General features: G+C 44.7%; 1 protein-coding gene and 1 long non-coding RNA gene across 3 annotated transcripts in view; one reads left to right on the plus strand and one right to left on the minus strand.

The window, feature by feature from the left end:
• The window catches only part of LOC142897012 (GDNF family receptor alpha-2-like), a 56,828-nt gene extending 43,763 nt beyond the window's left edge, over positions 1-13,065 (plus strand). For both annotated transcript variants that reach the window (XM_076039011.1, XM_076039012.1), the window contains 4 exons: positions 1,624-1,736; positions 3,386-3,526; positions 6,967-7,109; positions 12,746-13,065. In XM_076039011.1, the coding sequence (XP_075895126.1) occupies positions 1,624-1,736; positions 3,386-3,526; positions 6,967-7,109; positions 12,746-12,895 (547 nt within the window). In that variant the 3' untranslated portion in view covers positions 12,896-13,065. The remainder of the gene's footprint in view (positions 1-1,623; positions 1,737-3,385; positions 3,527-6,966; positions 7,110-12,745) is intronic.
• LOC142896955 (uncharacterized) overlaps positions 1-26,901 on the minus strand; it is a 525,186-nt gene that overhangs the window by 215,331 nt on the left and 282,954 nt on the right. The window lies entirely within an intron of this gene.

Raw genomic sequence — 26,901 nt, forward strand, 5'->3', positions numbered from 1 at the left:
AAACTGCTGAAAACAGGTGTATCCCACAAGGTTCACCCACAGTCATCACGAAACTGGCGAAAACGGAGGTCCTCCACTAGACTTGCGCGCAGAGCCTTTCGACTTTATTCTTGACATTTTGACTTACTTCACGTTGACATTAATTGCAAAATTTTATTCACAAAAATTTAGTATTTTTTTACATCAACTTTATTCTCGAAATTTCAACTTTAATCTCGAATTGGAAACTTGGAAAGCCAATACATTGCATTCCTTCTAGAAAACATACATTTAAAGCTTCAATAGTGCTACAATAAGGTTAAACATATTTAAACAATAATATAGTGAGTTACACTAGTTGGAGGTACTTTCACTACAAACACACGCTCAAGTCCAATTCATTATTTAGACCAAAGTTGGGCCAAAAAGTTTTTGAGTTCCGGAGTTCTGTGATCCAAATGAAGAAGTTCCTAAGTAGTGCCTCCTTCAGATCACACCAACAGGAAGGCAGGACAACATCTTCTAAACCACAGTAGCTAAAGGCTGTGTTTGGATGATTACTCTGTTTAAAGTGCACTGCTACTGGATTGATGTTGCGGATAGCTGACTGGTGTTCTGCTATTCATACTTTTAACGCTCTCGTGGTCATTCCAACATATACTTGCAGTCGAGAATGTCATGGAGGTACTATAAACACAGGTATGCTACTCATCCAGCTTTGTATAAACATGGAAAATGACGAGCATAACAAGCATCTCTGAAACTCATTAACACATTAAATTCAGATGAAGCTGGATACACCACAGGAATGTTGTTCTGGACTGCTGATCGGCTCAGACATCGACTACATATAAAACAGAATAAATGTGTTTTTAGAAGATGCTAAGATGCACACCGTCAGTTTCATTTCATCAGACGATTGAAAAAAAAAAAAAGTTTACTTAGTTGCAAGTGCTAAATGGCCATGACTTCTTGGGCGTATTTATCAGCTACCTTAAAAACTGTATGCAGAGAGCGAGTGGCTGGATCAGGTTGGAATGAATGAGTCACAGGAGACACAGGAAAGAAATAATGTGGGATGCGTAATTCGCTTAGTGGGCAGATGTGATGTAAACGGTGCAAACTTTACGCATGCTCCTCCCAATAAAGCCACTCAAGTGGATTACCAGTTCCAACCTCGGGGGCCTCCGTTGACTTACAGCTCTTATCGTGAACACGCGGCGAAACAAAACACACTATTTTTTTATCGGTACTTTCACTCTGTGGGGGAGATTTAGTTTTGGGTGCAGCAGACAAGTCCAGGATGAACATGGGAAAAGTGCATTGATAGCTTTCTTATCCTTTCTCCACCTCGTAATCACAGGCTCTGTGCTCAGTACTGGAAAAAGATCGCTCACAGCTTGTTGGCACCGAAGATGAAGTATGAAACCGGGTTGGCTGTCCACTGCACCTGTTAGCAGCCCGAAAACAGATGTCGCATCTACTTACTCACTTTGATGCTGCTTGCAGTTGGTAGCTGCGGCAGAAAAGGAAAGTGTGCCAAAAAAGTGGGGCATTTGATCTGGATCCGTGCTCGCGTACGCATGCGTTGACCCAGTCTGCGCCGGTCCTTCCTTTGACTGTGTTGTGCTTCCTCTCACGCAGGTCGAGGCTGGCTGATTACATGGTGAACTGCTGGGTAACTCCACACACAGTGAGCACCTGCCCCAACCAAGACAATCACCAAGCCTGCTTGGCCTCCTACGCCAGGCTCATTGGTCAGTGGAACAAGAACTCTCTCTGTCATCAGAATTGCATGTTCTCATCTCACATGTTTTTATTTACATCATGAGTGCAAGATTCTGTGAAAAAAAAAAAAGATATCACTTTACCAAAGTATTCTGAGAATAATTTACAGGCTTGTACCGCTTTTCAGAAAGTGTATGCTGAAAAGATATGCAGTGCTGGAAATCAGCTCTTTGTGATAGTTACAAAGGTGCTAATACCTGTCCTAGGTCGGTGGCAACACCCACGTTAGCTCTTCTTTTATTTGAATTTGAATTTTGAGATGCACAGAGATTCATGATCAATCTGATTAATTGTATAAAATAAGATGCACGCAAAGAACTGCAAAAAAAAAAGTATTTAAGGATTATGCATGACAGATTGGACTACTGCTCTGCTGCTCACAGCTTCAGTTCAAATTCAGGTTACCTCACCTCTTCACTTACTTTAAGTTTGTTTTGCAGTGACTTAGTTCACGCAAACAAATGTTAGCCTCAGAACTTTACACCCTCCAACCCACCAGAAAACATGTGAGTCTTCATGAATTACTGCTTATATTAAACATTTATGGGTCAAAAACACAGGACAGGTAATAATAGTAAAACAGTAAAACAGACACATAGATAAATTAAAGCTGCAAGCAGCGTTGGCGGGACTGAGCCTATGTGGCGGCTGCCTGGCGACCACGTCCGTCACCTGGCGACACCCGCCGATGACTCCCGACACCTGGTTAATAATGTGGGTCAGACTGAGATGTATATGTAGACATGATTACTTCAGGCCACATTATCTGTGTTTGTCGGACTGTTAGAAATTTGTTCGGCCGGATCAAAAGTGTGTACGTGTCCAGTTTTAGAGGAACGAATGCGAAGCGCTAGTGTTATCAGTTCTCTGGCTGATGCCTCCATGAAATGACCACACTGAGCCCCGTTCACAAGGAGAAGCAATTATTAGCAGACACAGAGTGTTTACTTAATGAAAACCCCTTGATGACTGTCTGCCTGCTCACAGTGGATGTTGTTCAATGTGCATTGGCTAAATAGGATATTATGGCCTCTTTTTCTTTTAAACTTGCAGCCTTTTAATACCAACCCCTTGGTAATGCTGCAGCTGCATCTCGGAGTTCAGTTCCGAATGTAAATTTACATGATAGACATTTATTCCTCCCTGGATAGCGCTTCCTGGAGGGTCCGCATTTTGCTATCATTCCACGCATTTTTCTCCGTGTGTCATAAATAGTGAAGTACCAAGTGATAATATGCCCTGGTGCCTCCTGAATTTCTCTTGTGCTACACAGAGTGCATCTAACAGCCCCAACTCCAGCTAAAAGCACCAACACCGAGAGACATTTCAGCGGGGAAATGTTTCACAGCAGCAGTGCTATATTCACCAGCGCGATTACACACACGCACACGCTCCCTAAAGCACCTACTTTGCAAAATATTCAAAACGTAAATGGCCTCTTTACATCTGAAATAAAGCATTACAGAGCGCTTCACCTTCCCATAAACTCTAACGGTGCAAACATCTCGATGACTAACGTCTTGTTGTCCATTTTATATACTATTTGCAATGAAGCTAGTCCATTAGTGACCCATAAACGCTTTTGCTAATGCGTCTTGATGTGCGCTTGCCCTCGCAGGGACAGAGATGACTCCCAACTACGTTGACAGCAGCTACTCCAACTGGACCATCTCGCCTTGGTGCACCTGTAAGGGCAGCGGAAACCAGGAGGAGGACTGCATGAACTTCCTGGGCCACTTCACCGACAACACATGCCTAAGTGAGTCATCTCGGCCATCGCGGGTACTCTGCTTGCATCGTTGATGTGTTCTGCTGCTGATGGGAAGCAAGGACCAAATTGCTAAGAGCACCGCTGAGTGGTGGGAAAGCTGCCTTTAATGTAAGCAGTCATGTATGCAAGCAGTGACTGGTGAGCTTTGACGTGATGCAGCTTTCATGCTGTAGCATCGCCGGGCTGAGTGAGATGCTAACGTGGTGAAGACTTGAGACTAATGAAGCTAGCTAAAATGTTCTGTATTTAGAAAATCAATTATATCTTAGATTTGAGGGGGAAAGGCATAATAATATCTTTATAGTGGGGGAAACATTGACGATTCAATGGGCCCAGCAGTAATGGGGGCCCCAGAGGATGTTGGTATTAGTACACTATGCATGGGAGGGGTACCTGATGGGAATTTCCTGCACATTCATAAGGCACTTCCTCCCGTACTGACGGAGTCAAAATTAAATGCGCTCACTTTTTCTCCAAACCAGTCATGTCTTATCCTCACTCATCTGTGCTCAAGGCAAAATCTGCCCAGACTTTAATACAAAAGAAACCATTTGCATGTCATTTTCACATTCAATCTGAGGGAATTGAAGGGCTTATCCCTTTTGCAGGAAAAATGTCAGGAAATGGGTTTAATCTAGCGGCGAATGAAATAATGACATGAGTTAAAATAGTTATCATTTTCCTATCTAATGCATTAAACACGCACACACACACACATACTGGCACACTGACGCGCACACACAGTCATTACCTTAAACATCCAGCAGCATTTTTCTCCCCCTGGGAATTAAAAATTTTCTTGCCATGGCAGACTGAGCAGTGTCATCAGCGCTACATGACACCGCTGCCTTTAACATGTACCATTGTGCGGATAATGCTTTCAGACCATTTCAATAGATTGCCGGGGTACCGTTTTAGCTGAGTGTGCAGGATGAGGGATGAAGCCGGGAGCTGAGGAGGCGTCTTGAAAAATAACACAAAATGCAGCATCCCCTTCCTGCAGTCAAGGGAAGCGGACGATAAACCTTGGATGCGCCGCCAGAGAGGAGAATGCGCGCGCAAACATAAGGCACCGTGCAGCGGGATACATATACGCTGATAGATTATCTTCCCACTCCTTTTGATCCCCATCAACCCCACAATCTAACCCCTATCTTTACACTTTCGCTGTTTTCTGCGGAGCAAATCCTTTTATCGCAGCGCCTCACAAAGGGACGCATGCCCGAAATCGTGAAACATGTCTTAAAAGACAGATTTCCTCGCAAAGTCATTAAGATGTGAGGTCATTAGAGTCCAAACACAGCCTTGAACCCGGATGGCCCCTCCACTCTCTTGTCGCCATCTGTCCCTGCAGGTACGATCGACGCTCGCAGCACCCGGGGGTGAAGTGAAAAACTTACCAAGAGTGATTTAAAAAAATGGAATTGCTATTGGCAATAAGCTTAATCACCCGGCGGAACATTGGGACGCAGTAAAACATCCTGTCTGGAGGTTCCCCCGCAGCCGAGCGTCATGATTTACGATTTGATCCAGACGCTGCGCTAACCGCGGCTGTTTCTGACGAACTGACGCGGAACACATTTTAGCAGTGTATGCAGAAGGATTAGAGCCAGGGAGGAGAATAAGACTCAGGAAGGAGACTTTTTTGTTTTCATTTCATCTCAGAGATGAATTTTGTGAATAAAGTCAAAAATTGGAGATTAAAGTCAAAACTTTGATTGTGTTAGCAAAGTCAACATTTCACGATTAAAGTCGAAATGTTGAGATTTAAGTCAAAATTTTGTGATTGGAGATGAATGGCTCTGTTCACGAGTTTCCTGTTTGTTGTGGGTTGTGTTAGTTTGCCAGCGACCACAGTAGACAAGAAGCTACTTTGGTGAAAACCACAAAAGTACGCCACGAGGCCTGTAATCTCGTAATTTCAACTTCAGTCTCAAAATTCCGACTTCATTCACGAAATTGAAATTTCGACTTCAATCTTAAAATTTCGACTTAATTCACAAAAGCAAACCTTCGACTTTAATCTCGACATTTCAACATTAACATTAATCTTTTTTGAGTTTCCATTTCGAGATTGAAATTGTTCAATCTCGAAATGGAAACTCAAAAAAGATTCTCCTTCCTGGAATTGTTTTCCTCTGTGCTTGTGCCTCTAATCCTCTTCCTTAGCAGGGCGTTGAGCCTCGCTGCTGAACTCTTTTTCTTCCGAATGCGGCTTTCATTCTCCCTCAGCGAACTGAATGGACTGCGTTGGACAGAACAAGAAAGACGCAGGCTTCTTTTGTGTGTGACGAGTGTGCAGGGGCGTGATACGCTGTACCGTACGTCAACCTGCGTGTGCGTTGGTGTGTCACGCTGTGTGGGTGGATGGGATGTTGTGGAGAAATCTTCAATGGAAGGAAGAAAAGAAGGAAGGAAGAAAAGAAGGAAGTAAGGAAGGAAGGAAGGAAGGACACCCCAATGGCCGTCTTGTTTGCAGAAGTTGGGCGACCTGTTTGTTGGGCATCGTTTTCGATCTTGGTCCCATGAATCCGCTGACAGGCGCCTCTGCTTGCCGACCTCATGAAGTGAGGCGACCGCCTCACTGTGGTGGTGGTTGCCAGGCAATTTCATGCCTTCACGTCTCGGCGGCTGAAACAAAAGAGACGCCGGCGCAGGTGTTTTAAACGGATGAGCGGTGAAAAGGCACTCGGCCCCTCTTTTATCAGCTGCTAGGCTGGCAGAACCCAGATTCATCGTGTTTTCGCAGAGGCCCGCAGATACATGTCGGGACAATTTTGCACGCACGCGTTGCAGGAATGCTACGTGCAGACGTCGCTCTTCGCTCCGCTCTGACACGTTTCAAAGGTTTTCCCACCGGTTGGCTGAGCGACCGGTGGCCAAGTGGATTCACGTGGGCTCGGCTGCAATCTCAAGTGCCACTTTTCAGTCGGCTGCATTCAACCCGCAGACAATGGCGGCGACATGAAAAGGGTTTTTCATAATGGAATGAGGACGTGAACCGGAGCTGTTTGCGATGAACCCACGTCCGAATTCCCCCACCGAAATGCCAGTCCTAGCTAAACATGTCGGGGCGTCTTGAAGAAAACACAGCTTATGATATTAACCAAATCCAGCCGTAAGTCGGTGAAATCCCTCTCCGAGACAGATATTAGCAACAAACCTGATTGCTTGTTCTTGATTAGTTCGGGGCGCAACTGTTAAGCTTGTTAATGAAGCAAAAAGAGAAATTTGCTGTGCTCAACTTGTATCTTTCCCCAGTCCCTCTTCAGCCTTATTCCCTCGGCTGCCGAGGATTAGGCAGGGGACCAAGAAGTTGAGCTGGGGCCGTTTGCCCGCTCGCCTGCCCACTCGCTCGCTCGCTCGCTCGCTCGCTCGCTCCAATGGCCGTCAGAAAAAGAACAGCTTTCTGTCTCCGTCCCCTGCAGGAAATGCCATCCAGGCCTTCGGCTACGGGCTGGACAGCATGCAGAACAAGAGCGCGTCAGTCCCGGCCCCCTCGGCCACGGCAAAGACCGGCGCCGACTGGTCGAGGATCACCTCCGACCCACCGTTTGACACCATACCACAGGTAGGAGGCTCGCACTTGTGTGTGTGTTGTCGCTTCAATGCTGCATCTGCGCAAAGGTTTGGATGCGGCAGCCTAAAGTAACGTTGGCACAAGTCGTCTGTCACTTAAATTGTTTATTCACTTATGCATATTTCATTATTTTCAGTATGGATCACACCATATGTGTGTCACTTCGGCACTGGGAAAACAGTTTGTTTATCTTTAGCCAGCAAACACGTCAACACATAAATAATTCCATACATCTTCAGTCGCTCCCAGACAGTCCTCCGCGGCGGGGGGGTGGGGGAATGGTAAAATGGACCTTCTTCTGACGAGCACTACACACACACACACACACACACACACACACACACACGCTCCTCCACTCGGGGTCCATGAAAAGCACATTTTGCACAAAGGCAAAAAACCACTGCGCCACATTTCCATTCACATCACATTCCATCTCTACGCTTGTTAAAGCGATTGGCACATCAGAACGGACGCTTTAAGATAAGACAGTTCAGGCTACACCCCAGATGATGACATTTAGTTGAAATATTATATTCCTCTGGAACATAATGGGATGGTGAAAGGAGAGAGGGGAGGTGGAGGTTTTAATCTGGATTAGAGCTTCTAAAATACTGGCCCAGGGCCTGTTCTCTGCCGAATGCCTTCCACTCTGCAGTCGACTTGGCTGCGGCGAGAGTTCACTCTCAGGGGCGGAAAAACATCAGTCTTCTGCCGCGCTTGCAAAGAGTCCATGTGTGTTTTTCTTTCGATAAAGTACACTTCATTTTTCCTCCCCAAATATAAAGTGAAAATGGCAGGACTTTATTGCCACGGCCAAAGACTCCTTCCGTCTCTCTGCCTCAACAAACAGAAGGGTGATATTTCTCGCCATTTGGGCGCCCAATGCCTTTTTCATTCCTTTAATCTGGCTGTTGAGTTTGATTGGTTTTCGCGAGTGGCTGTGGACACATTTTTGTGACGTCCCCGTTCAGCCTTCGGTGTAAAAACACTAATGATGTTTTTCACCTTTGAAGGAGGCCTGGTTACCTCGCTTTTGCTGAGCCCCTTTATTAAACCTTAATTTGCAGCGACTAATTTTATTTATCGGTAAAACTCTGATTAGAATTGAATTGAATTGAATTGAATTGAATTGAATTGAATTGAAATGACTCAAATCAAATCAAATCAAATGCCTTTATTTATCCCACATTGAAAATTGGCATCATTACAGCAGCATATACAGTGCAAACAGAAGAAAAAAAGAAATCTTTTATTTAAAAATGTAATATTTATAGAGAAAGTCAGAAAAAGAAATATGTCTATATGGACAGTTGGGTTGTTTAAATCATTTACATAACTAGAAGTGTTAAAAATAAGAGTTTATAAAAGCGTGTTTTATTACTTATTGGAATTGGGGGTTTTTTGGATCGCCCAATGATTCCCGGGCGCAGTACCGCTGATGCCCACCGCTCCCTCAGGGGATGACGGGTCGAGTACGGAGGACAAATTTGGCATCCTTCGGGACGTGACAGTCACTGGGACTTTTAACAGTTCTACAGCCTGATGGCTGCAGGTAGGAAAAACTTGCGCATCGCATCTGAACTCGCAGCAGCAATGCAACGCTGTGTAAATTTGATTTGATTGATGTGTTGAGTGAAGCCGCGCCTCCCTCCTCCTGCACCCATCAAGACATATTTTTTTGGGCGCTAATTTCAGGGGCTTTGAGGGGTCACCCTGCCACCCGAGCACATGAAATGTTGTCCCCAGGCGCGGAAGTGCTCATTGTTGCCGAGGCAGAAAATAAAAGCCCTAAAAGTGTTGGTGGTGTGCAGGTGAATTAATCAACTAGTGCTGCTGATAACAATAACGGCGGTATGACGTCAAGAGAAGGTGTGTGAGAGAGAGAGAGAGAGAGAGAGAGAGAGAGAGAGAGAGAGAAGACGGTGGACTAGGACAAACGGGGTAAGTGTGTTTGTGTGTGTGTGTGTGTGTGTGTCGGTATTGATGCGCCACTCTGCGCCTGTCTCACTGCAGCGTGCTGTTTAATTTATTGTAAAAATGGTAATTAGGAAACAATAAGACGTGCGATTACTCAAGCAGGAAGTTTATAATTAGAGAGGGAGCCGGCGGGGACATTTTGGGCGGTCCCTCGCTCTCACACAACTATGGCTGGCAATTAAAACTTGTCAAACTTCCCTGGCAGTTAAATTTGTGGAGCGATGGCGCAAGCGCTCTGAACGGGAGAGCGACTGTCCGGGAAGCTCGGAATCTGATTCCAGAGCAGCTCCACACACGCGTGCGCAGGTGTCGGCCCGCAGACCGGAATGCATTAGGCGAGTGATGGACGGTCAGACGGGAACAAAAACGGACGCGACGCCAACGGATAACCTTTTATTATGAAGCGCAGGGATCCGCCATCTGCGACGAAGCCTGTTAATGTCACGGATGTCGCTCTCTTGAAGTGCACGCCGGCGTTTCCAGCTCGTTCTGGTTCACAATTAAGTCCGACGCCACCAGCAGTCACCGCTTTTATCCCCTGCGAGACTTCCGTCAAAAAGTCCCACTTTGTTTGCATGGAGGAATAGCAATATGTCCGTCGAAACGTTAACATGGCGCACCATTGTTCGTTGGATTACACTGGACACTCACCGCGTCATTAAGGCGAATATTATGCGTCTGGTTCTTAGAACCGTGGTTTGAATTTGGCATCTTGACCTTTTCAGACTTCGAAAAAGGACGTTCACCATTACCTCAGCAGGAAGCTTGATGTAGCTCGAATGAGCACTGAAATTGTCATGTGCTGATTGTAACCTTTACTAAATACTAGGGAAGTGTGATATTATCGGCCGCCCGGTATGATCGGCTGATCAAGGCATTGAAAATGAATACTGGAAAATATCAGTTTCAGGGGGAAAATATTATAAAAATCAGACTTTTTTTTTAATTCTCCCAAATTTAGTAGTCATGCCAAAGAGTGAATTCCTCGAATTTCATGGTATTACTAAATCGTAAATAACAATACTTTACTTTACTCGTCTCTATTACGCTTGATGATGTCATCAAACTGTATCGAAGCATAACAGTAAGCGACGCGCGTGTTTCAGCAGAGTGCTTTGAGTGGTGGCCGGCTGCTAACAAAATAGTTCAGTCGTCACTGATGACATCATGCGGGACATTCAGCAGGACATCCCAATACAAATTAGCCATAATGTTTCATAAAAGTCCACGTCCGCATGTATCGGTATCGGTTGATATCGGGAGTTGGACAATATGGGGATATCGGATATCAGTAAAAAAGTCAATATCGGACATCACTACTAAATACTATTAATATAGAACTTAAAAGTCCCATTTTGTACCTATTTTGAGATCTCATTTATGTCTCCTGTCATTTATTTTCTTTATTTTGTACTTTTCACATGTTTTCTGTTAAAACGCGGTGGTCCCATTCAGATCAATGAATACCCAGCATTGGTATTCGAGAGCCCTTTGTGACATCAAGCGCTGAATTCTTTATAGCAAACTTAAAAAGAAGAGCAAACAGTAAAACAAAGGAATGGAATTTTTTCTCAACTTTCCTGCTAGAAAACACAAACTAACTAAAAGTCGGTGCGCTTAGCGCTAATAGTCAACGTTTTTAATTCGATAATTCTGGTTTTGCCCCGTAACTGATTTTGGAAGACGCAACAGCGTCGTTAACATGCGTAAATTCCACATGGCGCCCGGTGACGACGACCATCAGATGAGAAGCGACCCCTCCGATGGCAGCAACCCATCAACACATTCAATAAAATAAACAGCGGGAGTGGAGGAATCAAATTCCCTCCACTCCTGCTTTTCCTCTCCGAGCGTCAAGCTGAAGCGAGAGGAAACCGGCGCACGCACTCGCTCATGGCACGTGCGTGTGGCTTTGAGCCGCACAGGTGTCACGCTCTGCTCCTGTGCGTGTGTGTGTGCGTGTGTGTGTGTGTGTGTGTGTGTGTGTGTCTGTGTGTGTGTGTGCGTGCGTGCGTGTGTGTGTGTGTGTGTGTGCATGCGCTCGCGTGCACGCATTGGCTGCAGCCGGAGATCTGGACTCATGTCAACAGGCTGCTGCCACACACCGCTGCCCCTGCTAATTAATTGGCTGCTCGTGGCTGTTTGGTGCATTGTCAAGCGACCCCCACCCCCCCACCCCTCCACCCCTCCACCCCCCAGTGTTTTTCTTACCCCCCCAATCCCCCCTCACCCTCCTCTTTTGGCAGCAGTCATTTAAGCATTTCTTTGTGGCGCTGCTGTGTGCACACACCAGGTCCTGTGATAGCTGTGGCTATTTTGGATCCCGCTTCCTCTCCACCTCCCTCCCTCCGTCCCTCCCTCCCACCCTCGCTCTCCTTTTTTCCCTGTTGCGGAACGCGCGTCGTCCCGCGAATGAAAAAATCCAACGCGTTTCTCTGTCCCATTATTTATTTTCTCATTTATATGCCACCAGGTTTCTGTAGGATGATGAGGTGCTGGAAGATAACACCTGACTAGATTTCTCTCTCTCCCTCTCTCTCTCTCTCTCTCTCTCTCTGTCTCTCTCTCTCGCTCTCTCCTCCTCTCTAAACGGGGAGATGGACCAAAGTGCAATCTCTGCAAAGGTTGCGGTGGTACTGATGAGTTGAGGGGCTGATGGTGGTGGTGGTGGTGGTGGTGGTGATGGTGGGGAGGTGGGGTTGGTGAGAATATGTTTCATGTTCTTTATGATGTGCCGCAGTATTGCTGCGCCGCGCTGGAAATGTTGCTTCCGCAAATTGAGCAAGACCACTTTGACTGGGAGGCAAGCGGCCGCGCTTTGTCTTACAAGGATCCCCGGGAAATTGAAAAAGTGTTAAGAATGCAAACAATTTTTTTTTTTTTTTTATTTAAATTTTTTTCATAAGAGGCACATAATGAGGCCGTCGCCAGGTAGAAATCACGGTCTTGGACGTCTGGAGGCCACGGAGTTTAATATCTGGACTTTAATAAGCAGCAGGGCCAAACTGCACCTTTATTTTCCATAGTGAATTTTGTGCTGCTCTGGGGGTTTTTTTGGTGGGGTTTTAGGGGCGGTAGGCTCCTCCGCCCTCTACTGGCTGTGATGTTCGCCCCTGTGAAACACTGACAGGCCTGAAGTGCGTGCTTGGCGCGGCGGCGGCGTGTTTTTCTTCCGACTAAAAACTCTGTAATGACGGCTTGAAAAAAGAAATTGTTCAAAGGGTCGCTGGCACAACCTGAGAGAGAGAGAGAGAGGGAGCGCGTTTTTTGGGTTGTTTTTTTTCTTTTTTAAGTCGTCGCAGGGAGCTTTTCCTGGTTGGCAACTTGTTCAAGAAGTGGAGGGCGTTTAAAGAAAAAAAATACTTCACATTTCAAACATTCGGTGCATGAAACGTTGGCGCCAAAGTGAAAACATGGCACACCCCCTTCTCACCCCCTCATCTGACTTCCTGACTCCCCCCAACCCTCTCAAAGCATGTCTCCCCCTTCCTCATGTCTCCTACGCAGCTCCTCATCATATGCCAGAACATGAAAGCAGCCTCACCTTTGTCTCTCTCTCTCTCTCTCTCTCTGTTTCCTCGTCTGTCTGTCTGTCTGTCTGTCTGTCTGTCTGTCTGTCTGTCGGTCTGTCTGTCTGTCGGTCTGGCCAGTTTCCCGAACCAGGAGACGGCAACCTGGGCGAGACCAGCGGCCTGTCGAGGGACCACTCGGCCTGCCTGCGCGCCAGCGCCTGGACCCTGGTGGTGGCGGTGGTCGGCGGCGCCGCCATGGCTGCGCTCCTGGCTCAGCGGGCCTTATAGGAGAGCCAGGAGGAGGCGAGGAGAGAGGTCACCCACCCACCCAACCACCCACCCACGAGCTGATCCCAAAAGCAGAAGTTGTTTATTTATGAGACTGATATTTTTCCAAAGGCCAGATGTCTGGGGCCAGTCGACGTGAATGGCAGGAAATTTATGGAAGGAGAAGACAATACTGATATTTTCCACTTGTGAATCTTTTGTTTATTGATGTATTGTTAGGCTGTTGAAGCTTTAAAAAATATATATATGAAAAAAAAACAGAAGAAGAAGGGAAAAAAAAAAAGGACTCTGGGATGAAAGAGGCCGTGGGAGCAGGTGTCTGGAAACAACCCGAGTTACCTGGAGGAAGCAAAGCTGACAGGACAAAGACTTGCAGACAGAGGGAATGAACAATGTAATTAAAGAGCAACAGCGTTGGCGGCGGAGAAATCGTAGCTGAAAGTGGAAGCAGTGTAAAGTAAACGGTGTTTGAGAGAAAGAGAGAGAAAGAGACAATCATTCCCTCTGTCAGACCCACATTTGATTTTTTTTTTTTCTTTCTGTCTTGAATGGTTTCCCAACCTGAACTCTTGTCCTTGTTTCTTTCTTTCTTTCTTTCTTTCTTTCTTGAATGGACAGATTTTCAGGGGCGGGCGTAACTCCTCTTCAGCTCAAGTGTAAACTCTAAAAACCTGTGAAGCCTACTCAGTGTTCTAAGTGTTGGTATAGTATCCGTGACCATAATCAATCGACCATACTGCTCTGTCATTTCCAGTGCTAATCCTGAACTTTTTGATCATCCAGACGGCTGAGGAGCACCGAGGACGGCTGAACTAAAGAGGTCCTGCGGGTCATTTCAGATGTTGTTGTTGATAACTGTGGCTGTGTGCCATATGTCCACCTGCACACTTGTATATTTCTTCTGTCCTATGTATATATAAGCTCTTTCCTTTCACTGAAGCTGAATGCTATCTCCAGTACCTTGAATGGACACTAGTGTACTCTTTAAGGTGGCTGTGTATTGATTATCGGTACCGACGGAAGGCCTTCATTTATCTGCGTTTCTATTTGTCTTCAATGGTTTAAAATCGTAAGGAATGTAAACAGGGATGAGATTAAAACAAGCTCAAAGTGCTTGGAAAGCCATAACCTGTGTGTGGAGTGTACTACTGTGTCCACTGTGTCCACTGTGTGTGTGTGTGTGTGTGTGTGTGTGTGTGTGTGTGTGTGTGTGTGCAGGCTCTCACTGCACTGCGTGTGTTGCTCTGTGTTTACGTGCAGGAGGAAAGTAGCTTATCGGGAGAAGTTTAAATTGCCAGTGTGGGAGTTGATCCGGCCCCCTCAGAGAGCAGAGGTTATGATGCATAGTAAAATTAACTGCAGGGCTTTTTCTCTTCCTTTTTTTTTTAATTTCTTTTTTTTTTTGGAGAGGAAGGACACACACCAGTTTTAGAGAGAGCTTATGACCCTTGTAAGCTGTTGCCTTTCTCCTCCAATAACAAGTTCCATATTGTAGGACCGCCGCACAAAAAAGTATACCAACAAAGTTTGCCTCGAAGTTTATGAAACACTGCCGCATCAATTAGAATATGAGCGCACGGATGAGACACTGCGAGCCCTCGGCTCAGCTTATCATAACAAAGAAAAAACTGAGCGTAGCGCTCCCTAATAAATTACATCTTTTATTTTTAATTCCCAATATTAACTGGAGTGTCAGAACAAGGAGACTTATGTTACTTTCGTTTCTTCTTTTTTTTTTTAAGTAGGTTTAACTTTTCTCCTCTTACCCGTCAATGAAAGAACAGTTTTGTTTGGCTTTCTAATTAGGAATTGCTCCATTTACACCGTGCTTTAGTGTAGTTTGTTGCTGCAATATTTCAATACGTCGCCGAGGTCAGCATGTTCTTCGGGTGACCACTCCAGCAAGAGATAGAGGCAAAACAAAGCCTGGATTGATGTTGATGTTAATTTAATTATAGTTGAAGTTAATCGCCCATGAGCAAAAGTGCTAACAGTCAGGGTTGTGAAAATACAATCTTTGAAAGCGATTTTGGCAAGTTACTTCCTGCTTTCCCTCAACGATGAAATGTAGTCACAGAATAGAACAAAAACAAACAGAATCTCACCATAGCTGATTTTTTTTTTTCATCTCGTCAGCATCATGTTTTTCCTCGTGTGTGTGTGTCTCTTAACTCACACAGTAAGTTTATGCTCGTGAAAGTTGTGTAATCCACATGCGTGAGTCTGTCACAGGAGCAGATGTAAAGTTAAGCTGTCCAAATAGTTTTGCTAACTGTGGTCGCAGCATTTTCACTGCGGTTAGGAATGGCAGCAATTACTGTGATTTTCGAAAGTGGAGTCTTTTCCGCTCCGGAATCTAAAATGTCCTGCAATTGATATAGTATGTATGTTTTTTGGAGGGGTTTTTTGAGTGCCATATTCAAGCTTTTAAAAAAAAAAAAATGTTTTCTCTCGCCGTCACGGTTGCTGTCCGTCCACTGTTACAGGAACTGTGAAGAGAAAACCGCAGACTCTCCCACTGTAAGAATTTATTCACCACTCCTTGAAAAAGGGGAAAAAAACAGTGTATTTGACATCAGGTTTCAAACTGCCAGAGTGTTTGAGTGGGAGAATAAGCTCGTGCATCAGTGATGCTGACATGCAGCTTGCTCCTGTAAAACTTTGAGCAGCTTTAAATTATTCTGTAGGTGTAGAATAAGTGATTTACAGCAGCATTCTTGCGTTACCCAAGCAGGAGAATTAAAAAGAAAGAAAACATTGGTAGCTCAGTTTTGCTCGGTTCCGTGAGGTAAATAGAATGTGTTGTTATTTGATCGCTTGTCACTGAGATTGCAGTCTGACTTTACCCAACAGAAAAATACACCAAGGACATGTTTGTTTCTATCAAAGTATCAAAAAGCATCATCACAATCACTCACAGATTGCAACTGCAGCTATTAATCCATGTGCCAGCGTCTCAACGTCTGTGTGACACATCTTTGATCTGTCTAGTCTTTCTGATTGTGACGTTTCTGTTTTGTTTTTCGCCTCATTTGTTTCTGTATTTATTTCATTTTTTTTTTTTTTGGTTCATTTACAACCACTGACATTGTTGTCCTCGTGCAAAACCGACGCTCGGGAAAATCTCCAAAGCTTCCTCACTGGAGAGTAAGGAAGCGTCTTAACATAAACATTTAAACAATTTGAGGGAGCGCAATCCATCAAGCATGACGCAGAGCTGCCAATTCTCCTGCAGCTCCCCAGCAGTCCATAATGTAATCCAGACATAATACAGTGCAGACCCCCCTCACAGACACAACCCAGTGGTCAAGGTTGTCTCTCGCACACAGACAGGGCTTCTTTTTTTAGTAGGAAAATCTTATTAGGTTCCAGTGTTTCCATTTTCATATGAAATTAAACATACTTGAGCCCACAATAAGAGATACATCATAGTTTTTTATGTTGTTTTTTTTTTCAGCTAGATGTACCTGCAGCTTCTTTCACCTTCATCTGTGTCTTACATTGTGCCTGAATAATTCAGAACTGAGTCAGAGGTGCAGGATTCCTACTGGAAGAAGAAACAAACTGCGGCTTTGTGCCAGGATGATAACGAGAGTCTGCTGATGTTTTGTTGTTTTGTTTTGTTTGGTTTTGTTTTTCCAGCGAGAGAAGTCACTTTCTGACACTTTGTGTTCAACCCCTCTTGCCTCCTAAAATTAGATTCTTGTTTCCACTTTACGAGGATACTTAAAGGGCCGCTATTATGGCAATTTCCAGACGTAATTAATGAATTTCGGCGGTCGACTTCCAACAATAAACATGGTTTATTTTGTGAAATGACTCTCAGTTTGAGCTGTACAGGCCAGTTTCTCTTCTCTTCTCTCACTCAGTCTGAAGAGGCTCCCTTCTCTCTTCCCTGTCCCTTGAAAAACGGAATCATCCCGATTTTGCGTTGAAAAGGACATCTTTTCGCTCTTTGTCCCGTACTTCTGTGACAATCAAACACAGGCCATAAATCTCCTGTCCGTCGGTTCATGCGACATTTTCCTGTGACGCAAGGTTGGCAAATCTACCCCTCACCTACCTAGCCCCTAGCTAGCTAGCGCTAGCTTGCGAGCAAGATGCCTCCTGTCCACAAAAAAAAACAAAAACAAAGTCTGCAGAAACATTACTATGATAATCAGATCGGCCTGTAACGAAGACGCAGCCCCATCTAGACCTGCACCAGTTGTCATTTTCCGCGTATGCTGTACTTGCTGTGTTAGTTGGCATGCCAGTAATGCTAAAGACACGTTAATGAGCTGACAAAGAATAGGACCCCCTACCTCATGCCTCTACAGCTTCCAACAAATGTAAATCACCGTGTTCGCGGTATTTTGTTTCAGAAATGCAAAATGAAGGTGAACTTCTGCCCAGGTTTATTTTAAAATCAGCTCGGCTCACGAAACCAACGGCTAAAAGCTCCAGGGACCTATGCTTAAGCAGCTGTCCCACGGACTCTGCTGTCTGAAACCTTCCTGCCCATTAATCAACACCGTATTTGGTCAGATTGTTGCACGCTATTTCAAATAAAAGAAAGGGTTGGTTGGTGGGAGGTGGGGGTGTGGGAGGGGCAAGTGACAACATTCTGCTTCCTATAAAGGCAATCAAAGCTGGCAGAGAAACGAGATGTTTTTGGCTTCCCGCAAATGCAAATAAACTGATCAAAATTCGAACTTGCGCTCTGTGGGAGTGGGTTTGGAAAACAGAGTGGGAAAGGCATTTTTCTCGCAAAGCCTCACAAGAAAGTGTGTGCAGGGGCCCGACGCAGCTCCGGTTTCGAGATGTATCAGGCGTTATTTTTTATGACAATTGGATGCCGCGGGAGCGAGTCCATGGGACGGCTTGAGAACAGAGGCAGACTAAAGCACTTTTGTAGGAGGAAGAAGGGAGCGTGTGCCAGCTGGGTTTTCATAGCAAAACAAAAAGTGATACGGTTATCTGTCTGCACGATCGTAATTTAGGCCACGGCGGCAGAGATGTGCTGGTAATTCATCTTAGTGTGCGGAAAAAAAGAGAGAAAAAGATGCGCAGCTGTAAAATTCAAAGGAACGAACCAACAGCCGAGTGGCAGGGCCTCTCTCTCTCTCTCTCTCTCTCTCTCTCTCTCTCTCTCTCTCTCCGTCTTTGCCCTCGTGTCCTTGTCTCCTCAAAGGAAAGGTGTGCGAGAGCGACAGCGTGTGTGTTTTCATGTTGGATGTGACCGGAAGAGGAAAAGGAGAAAAAAAAACCTTGAGTTGGAAGGAGAGATTTCTCTCTTTTTCCTTTCAGAGAAAAAAAATTCTTAGTCCGGTGTGGACAAAAAAAATAAAAATAAAAATAAATAAAATAAAAGACCCCCCCCCTTCACCTATACAGACAGCCGGAAGAGCAGGAAGCAGCAGGGTTTGAGGGACTCCGGAATAAGAAAGCAGCAGGTAGCCGAGCATTTCACACTTGATTAATGAGTCAGTGGGATGATGTTTCTTATCAACGTTCTGCACATGGCGCCGCTAGAAGAAAGGTTTTGCCGAGGCCCGCGACGCTCCAGTCGCTAGACGGCTCTCGTTGCCGTCCTATCATCCCTTTCTGCCTTCTGCCCACCTGTTTCTTTTTTTTTTGTTTCGTAAGTGATGCAATTGGAGACCTCGCCCCGGCGTTCAGCTGAGACGCCGGTGAGCTTGGTCTGGGAGAGGCTGCGGAGTGATACATCAGTGCATCGCCGCCATTGTGCCGGGGATTACGGCGGGAACTGACGTAAGCTCCTGTAACGCGCTGTTAGGTGGCTCACGGCATCCAGGCGAGAGAAAAGCATTGCAGCCCGGCAGCCTAACGAGGTGGCTACTCTTTTTGCTTTATGTTTGATTTAAAGGTGAGGGGTGTGATGTTTGGAGATTTTGAAGAAGAAACATCGACATCAAGTGGTTACGTTACATTTCAGATTGCGGTGTCGTTCGCTCTCCCTCCCCCTTTTGAGCTTGCCAGTGAACTACGGTGGCCTGCGCACCAAAATCTGGATTCCTCGTCCACCTTATTCTTTGTTGGTTCAATTGAGGAAACAAGCGTTCACCATAAATCATGGATGGATTATAAGAACTGGATACCAAGACTGGCAATATGGCAGCGTGCCGATTTTTCCCAGTGGCCACTCGAGGTACTGTAGCAAAAACATCCCATGGGTCCAAAAAGCATTTTTCCCAATACAAAAATAAAGGCCTTTAAAACAGTTGACAGGACGACTTTGACCTGAAACGTGATCCATAGCAAATCTTTCTATTGCAGATTTTTTTAGTTATGGTCTTTTAGTTGTTTAAAAAAATGGTAAAGGCCTGAAAATCACCAGAAAATATTTCATTCCCAGCATGACGTCACAACGTCGTACGTGTTACTGTGTCTCAGTTCGTTCTGATTGGCTGCGTCCTGACATGTCTGTAAGCAATGTTCTCCAGGGTCGTACATAAATATATATATATATATATATATATATAAATATATATATATATATATACATATATATATACACATATATATATATACATACTGCAACTCTACACTTATGTATTTATGAGCAGTATTTAAGCTTTTACCGATATAAAAATGATAAATTAAGCCAAATGTTACTCACACCTCATTGTTGTTTTTATTGAGTTTAAAGTAGCTCGGATGGATGGATTATGACTGATGATAAATATGTATGCCAGGTAGTAATGCCTCTAAAAAAAAACCACAGTGATACGGACCAAAGATTGATAGTTCGGTAAATGCTCGGATAGATTCAAACAGCCTCTATATATAGTCAATGGAGAGAGGCAAAATAAATCACCTGACATGGCCAATGAGGAAACACAGCAGCGAACAAATAGGCTGGAAGTTGTAGACAGATCACATCACAGTGCAAGTGTTTACTACAGGCAGAGACAAATATTAGCATGAAGTCAGTCAAATGTCGTGGAGGTGTTTTCTGGTCAAAACGACTCCTCCGTGGTCACACTTGCCGTCGTCAGACTGGAAACAAAGAGATGCAGTGAATGGAGCGCGGCGCTCAGCAGATCAACAAAATAAATATTGTACCGAGCTGGACCGCAAACACTTGACCTTGCGCAAAAGAAAGTGTTTTAGTCCGTCCTCTGTTCCATTATTGATCAAGTCTCTCGCTGCCTTCTGTGCAGGTAGGAGTGGCAGAAGTTTCACTAGTGGTTGCATTGTGACGAGAGCGAGTGCTTCAAGCCGCCAACAACAGAGGCGGAAGAGAACGGAGGGCGCTACTTTGGGTTGCAAACAAAGACCGCTGCTAAATAGTTAATGGTGTGGATGTTGTGGTCGCAGCACAATTGAGACGGCCAAACAACAAAAACACAGCGCTGAAGACTTCTCTCAGCGGACACATTTTCTCTTTATTATGTTTATGTTGTGGTTTGCAGCGGCTAGCCACAGCCACAGCATTACCTATGGGCTCTTTACCAGATAGACGCGCGACAAAATTGTGTTGAGGAAAAGCCCCACCCGGTGTGTCTGGTCAGCCATCAGTCAGAAGGTGAGAGTACAGTTGAAATCAGGCGCACCGGCGCTAATCACCGAGCCTTTTCTTCAGCACCATTAATGTGTTATGACAGTGAAATATCATCAGTAGTGTCGTCTCTTTCTCTGATGTTTGATTATTTGCTCTGTGTTTTTTTACGGGGACAAAAATAAACTATACTTGACAGTTTAAAGCACAAAAAGAGCAAAACCACTTTACATCCATTATCCACTTTACTGTTCTAGCTGTTTTTATTTGTATTTTTTTCACTTTCACAAAATGACAAATTATGACAGTCAAAGAATCCAACATGGAATATTCAGGTTCCGCTTCTAACTAATGCACTGACAGGTTTGCTGGTTCGATCCTGCCCAATGAAATTTGCACAGTGACAGAAATGACAGAAATTCTGATTATTTTTATCTAGCGAGCTAAAATTTGGGCTCAGCTGGTCAAGAGTCGCCTCTTTATGGCTCTTAAACTGCCCTTCATTTCAGTCGGTTGCCCCCAGCCCACCCCACCCACCACCACCACCACCCCAGAAGCCATCACCAGCTCACTGCGCCTGGAGAAGGTAGAAAACATCAAACACTGGACAGCACGCGCCCAAGCCGTGAACCCTTTGCTCTCGGGCCCTCAGGGAGCCTCGACAGGAGCTTCCAGAGCAACACAAACAGACTCAAATACAGACACCCCCACCCCCCACCCCCTGGATCATCAGAACTCTGGATGCAAATACACAGTAGTCACAGTAAACACAGTTATTAGAGAGAGAGAGAGAGAATTTGAAGGGAAAACTTGTTGAAATTTTGTGACAGAATTTTTTCCTGCGTAGATACATGAGCGACATAAAAAAGCCTTTTGTACCTTCATAATTAAACCATACGCCGTTCAGCATTTTAGCTTTCGATGACCAGCTGTTGCATACGGGGGGGGAAATGTCAGCGAATGAAATTTTCAGTCACTCTCTTTTTTCCGCTGTCTCGAATTTTGAATCAATGTCTGTGACATTGTGTCTAGTTGGAGGTTATCTATCAAACGATGAGGGTGAGATAATGGAAATAACTCCTTTTGTATTATTTTTAGAATTTCAGAAGGCCAATAATTTTTTCGACAGGCAGGTTTCGGAAGAAATTCTTCAGACATTTTAGAATGAAAAGAGCAAATGTCTGATGCATGTGAAAACAGTTTAAAGAAAATCCTGTTGTCTTGTGAAACTCTTCGGGCCGGATTGACTAAAAGTTTGCGTGCGGGAAAACCACAGACAAAGGTCATTGCACATTCTAATTAATGATGAAACTAATCTGCTAGGGGGGCACATTGAGGGTTACACAGGCAAAATAACACACAGAGTCCCTTTAGCATGTTTGGCTTAATAAATTTGTGAGGCGCAAGGCATGCACGCATACCACTTTTTCTCGAACGAGGAGATTGCAAATACTTGCACATTAGTACTCACCAATACCGATACAAAGTATGTTATTACACATTACAGAATTACTTTGATTTTTTGGGTGTTTTTCTGCAGATTTTCTGTTGTTTGAACAACATTCCACAGTGTGATTTTCTAGAATACGGGTGGGTGACTGTCACAAGTTTCACTGCAGTACAAACACACTTTTTTTTCACCTTTTTCCACAACAAACTCAAAGCCTATGTTGCTGGAGTGAGGAGGCAGGTTCTTTTTGGCGAAAACAAGCTTGTGAAATTGCTCATGCAGCCTCGGCAGCACCGCGTCTGCGATATACTGACGGCTGGGAATCTCATACCTCAGTTCAGTACGCAGAGAAGAAGAAGATTAGAATCTTAGACCATTTACCACAGACAGTGGCTGCTCATCCAGGACAATATAGGGTTGTCTATCGGACATTTTCTCCCGACTCGCAAAGTTGGTTGACTTTTGACGCTGCCGGTAGTGAACTCATATTCTGCTTTGTGCCAGTGAGTGTCAAACACTTGTGCTGTAAGTGTTAGATTTGGTCCCTGCTATAGACAGTTTTGCTGAAGTGCGCGTCGTTGTATACTGGCATCGGTGGTATCAGCACAGTTCTTACGATTGTGAGTCGAGTGCTCAACCACGGTATTGATACCGATACCCCATACTGGTATCGGTATCGGTGCATCCCATCACCTGCAACACACAAACCAGCAAAGTGTGCAATTTATCAGTGTGCGCATGCAGTTTGGCATGACTGATTTCTGATCGTAGTAAATCAGGCCTTTAGACATTTATGTTGCTTCAACCGTTAAACAAAAACTTTCAGTAGATTTGAGATCTTCAAAGGAATGCAATACTTTTTAGTGACACTACTTTTATTGAATTATAAGTCTGAGGTTCCTGAATTTAAGAGCCTTTTGTCTCCCGCGTCTATAAAAAAAAATATGGATGACTACTAAGACAGAAAAATAAAAACGACTACTATGTATCGCAGTAGGCAACTCATGAGGGGATCACTATGGACAGGTCATTTGTAAGGTAATGAAAAAAAAAAAAATTTTTGAAAAAACAATGAAGTACACACAATATCTCGACAGCTATCTTAACAATTTCATGTATAATAGTCAAGAACCAAGTTGGCTGAAAATAATAATAGTATAAGTGTTTTAAATAAAACAAAATATCAACATTGTGACTGCAAAGTTCAGCTGTTTTTTATGGTTAGAGAGAAACAAAGAATCCAGACTGAGGTTGTCATAATTCATGCATGAAAGCATCAAGGCATGTTTTCATGAAATGAAATGGTGTGAAAACCTAAAATTACCCCTGCAATGTTACATGTTAATACTGTCAGGGAGTCACGGGGACATATTTGTACTTTTGCGTTTTTATGTTACACGTACGTTCTGCTCTATTTTATCACCATTACCGGCTTATCTTTGAGTTCAATGCAGTTTATAAAAGAGGTTGTACAACGTACAGGTTCACCTTGTGGAAAATTTCCACAAGGTGGAATTATCCAGGATTCTGGATAAACAAAACACAGAAGTAATAATAATCAAACAGTCGGAAGCAATTTGTTTCCATAATATATCATCATACGTCATACAATATTACAGTTATACTCTCTTGTGTAATTTAAAAGTCTTTGTTTGAATGCAGCATGTTTTAATCCAGTATTAGTATTGTGAATAATTAAATTAATATCCTGGAGGTTCGTAAGCTTATTATAAGGAACTGAGACAAAACAAAACAGTAAATTGTATGTTGTTGTTTTTTTAAAAAAGAAAATGGGACCAACACTGACAGAACGAAGCAAAAAAAATATTGATTGCATGAAGTTTTGAAAAAAAATGAATTTGAAAACCTTTTTGTTAGCAAAATAATAAATACTAGAAAAACAGAATGAAAACGTGAGAAGACAAATAATGCACACGAATAGCTTAGTTTAGCTTTAATACAATTTTTTTTTAATCACATTTTATTAGAAGCGCACAAATTGTATTAAGTTTAAAATTAAACAGCGTCACTATGTTCAAGTAAAATAATAATTGAAAAAAAGACTGACTTGTAACCATGACGTTAGAAAAACAGATCCAGGAAAGAACCCAGGGTGACTTTCTTTGTGACAGTTGTCCTTCTCCAGGCTGTGCTTGATGTGCAACATGGTTGATGCTTGCTTATCACTATTGAGTGATGTGCCACTTTATTCAGTTAGTCAAATATGAGTGTTCCAAGGGGACGATAGCAAAACCTAGTGGCAAAATGCAAAACAGCTGTTAAAGACCCGCCCGTTCATGTTAACACGCCGTTAATAAGAACAGCATGATATTGATTTTGTTGTTTTTTTTTCTTCGAAATGCTCTTGTTTTCCACTAAATGAGCAGTTAGTTTGAATAAATTGCCAGAGTGGATGTGCAGCCGCCGTAGGAGAGGCTGTCTTACTTACGTCGGGGCAGCCTGACAGGAGAAAATTGTCTCAGCTGAGAGGAGGAAAAACAGAGATAGAAGAGTGTAATTGGATCAAAACAAGAGCCATATATCTTTTTAAGCAAACATCTTCATTGCCTGCCAGCGGGGGAACGGACAGCCGCATTAAAGCCGACCACTCCAGATGTAATTCCTTGCTCCATTGAAGGAAGGCCGGACGGTTTCTGTTGTCAGCGGCTGGGAAAAAGGGGGGCGAGAAAAGGGAGATTTGGGAGGTGAAGGGCTGCGGAGTGAGAAGAGAGAACGAGAGGAAAAAAGTGGCCTGGCGGAGAACAAAGAAGGAGGAGGAGGAGGAGGAGGAAGAGGAGCCGGTGGAAGTGTAAAACAATCCGAGATTGAACCGCGTGACTTTGACTGCGTCAGTCTGGTCCGGCAGCCTCTCGCGGTTATTGATGGTGGCCGTCATATCCCGGATGAACATCTGTAATGAAAGTCCACTGCTCTTATTGGATTCTGCAGGGGATCTCTGTCTCTCTCGCAGCTGTAGTCCGGCCGCCCTGCTGGGAACACACACACACACACACACACTAAGCAGCCTGGTGTGCGTGTGTGTGTGTGTGTGTGTGTGTGTGTGTGTGTGTGTGTGTGGTGTGTGCACTCGCCGCTGTAGGTATTGTTTACCCAACTTCGGATTGGTCTGTAAACAGTGATTACGCCCCTTTTTTTCTGCTGTAGTTGTTTCAATGGTGTTTTCATCACTCTGGGATTCTCGGGAGAACTCCGAGTCACCGGGTGGGGTAGCGTGGGGGTGGAGGGGCGGGGACGGAAGCCCGAGTTGAATTTGTGAAAATCTGGTCGCGCGGGGAGGAGACGGCAGAATGTAAACATAATACTCCTCCGCAAAAAAAGAAAGAAAGAAAAAAGTGCAGGAGCCGATAGCTGCGCTCGTTACAGCAGGCGGAATTCAACAAAAGCTTGTTTACAGAAAGAGTTCCCAGGAAGTGAAAGGAAGGAAGGAAGGAGGGGGGAGTGAGTGATTCCGGAGGGATGAGAACAAAAATCACTTGTGGAACATTAATGGATGAATCAAAACTGTGTGTGTGTGTGTGTGTGTGTGTGTGTGTGTGTGTGTGTGTGTGGGATCCGTTTAATTACGGCGGACTCCAGTTCGACGGCGGAAGAGAGAAAAGAACAAGGAAGGAAGAGGCCGGAGAGAGAGAGAGAACAGCCAGGAGACAGAGTGTGAAATTCACATGACAGCTCCTGTTATCTTGAATGCAAATGGCGGCTGTGTGTTTGCCGGAGTGACACATTGCTTCTTTTATTGATAAATGGTGGCGCGCCGTGCCATAATGCCACCAATATACTCTGCAGGCGCCGGGGAGGAGAGGAGCCATTCTGAAGGCAGAGATGATGACAGACTGTTTGGACCGGCTCTCATTACTCTTGCAGCGCGAGCCCCGGCGCCTTTACATGTTTATGACGCGCACATGGCCAAAGATTCATTATACCTGCAGCCCGCGCTGATTTAAATTGCTCTGGGAGGCTTGTTTTGTCTTTTGTTTTTTGTTTTTTTTGGATCACGGGAGCTCTTGAGAACACCAGCCTCGGATTTGGGGCTTTTCTGTTTTGTTTTTTCTTCTGCTCTGCCGGATCGCCGGATATCAGATCAGGTGACTGGTCGAAACACCTGCCGCGACTGACAAAACAAAAGCCCTCCTTTCTCGCCTCAGCTCTAAACATTCCCGCCGCCTGCGATTCTTCCCGTGCTGCCATCTGATCCCGAGCCTCCGACATCTGAGGCATCGCCGGACGCGCTGCAACCGCAAGGTGCGAAATCCCATTACGCAAATGCATTCAGTACATACCTCCGCCGCTGATGGAGGCCAGTGCGGAGGTAACCCGCGCATTCCCTCCGGTGGACAAGCGAGCGCCATCCACGTATTTCCCGCACGCTCGTAATCATATTTACATGGACTGTACACACACGCGCACCCTCCACCTCCAACCGCTGGAATGCCGTGCAAAACCTAATCAATGGGAACGGACTCTGAAGGCCGTCCTGGAGAAATCATTACACTCATAGGAGCGACGGGAGGAAGGTGCAGGCAGCGTTGCAGCGCCGCTTACCAGTCGACAAAAAAGGGAAACAAGGCTCTGTGGCAAATTCCTTGATCCACAATTCATCATTTTCCCATCGCCCGTTTCCTCTCCTTTGACGGGGAGGTGTTTTCACGCGACAGCCTGCTACCCTTCGCTTTGCTCAATTAGAGAATTGCTCCGCCTGTGAAATACTGTATACGACTGCTTCATCAATTACCGTAAAAAAAAAAGAAAAAAATACAAATTTCGCAGCTCAAGCAAATCTGCTGCAACTATGGCATCTGTTTGACTTATTTATGACTTATTTATGTAACAGCCATATCGTTCCATTCCGCCGATACTACTAATGTATTGGAAATAAGAAAACTGCCTCACGGACGAAAAAATCAAGTGGTGGTGGTTGTGATGGGGGGGGGCTCAGAGGTCAGCACTTGTTGGAGTGGAGCCGCCGTCGCTGGCGAATACCAATCATCACTGGGATGACGCGTCGGCCTGTTGAGCAGCTTCGACAAAATATGC

The sequence above is a fragment of the Nelusetta ayraudi genome, unplaced genomic scaffold, assembly GCF_046127955.1.
Source record: "Nelusetta ayraudi isolate G7.1 ecotype Tasmania unplaced genomic scaffold, CSIRO-AGI_Nayr_v1 ptg000058l, whole genome shotgun sequence".
Classification (NCBI taxonomy): domain Eukaryota; kingdom Metazoa; phylum Chordata; class Actinopteri; order Tetraodontiformes; family Monacanthidae; genus Nelusetta; species Nelusetta ayraudi.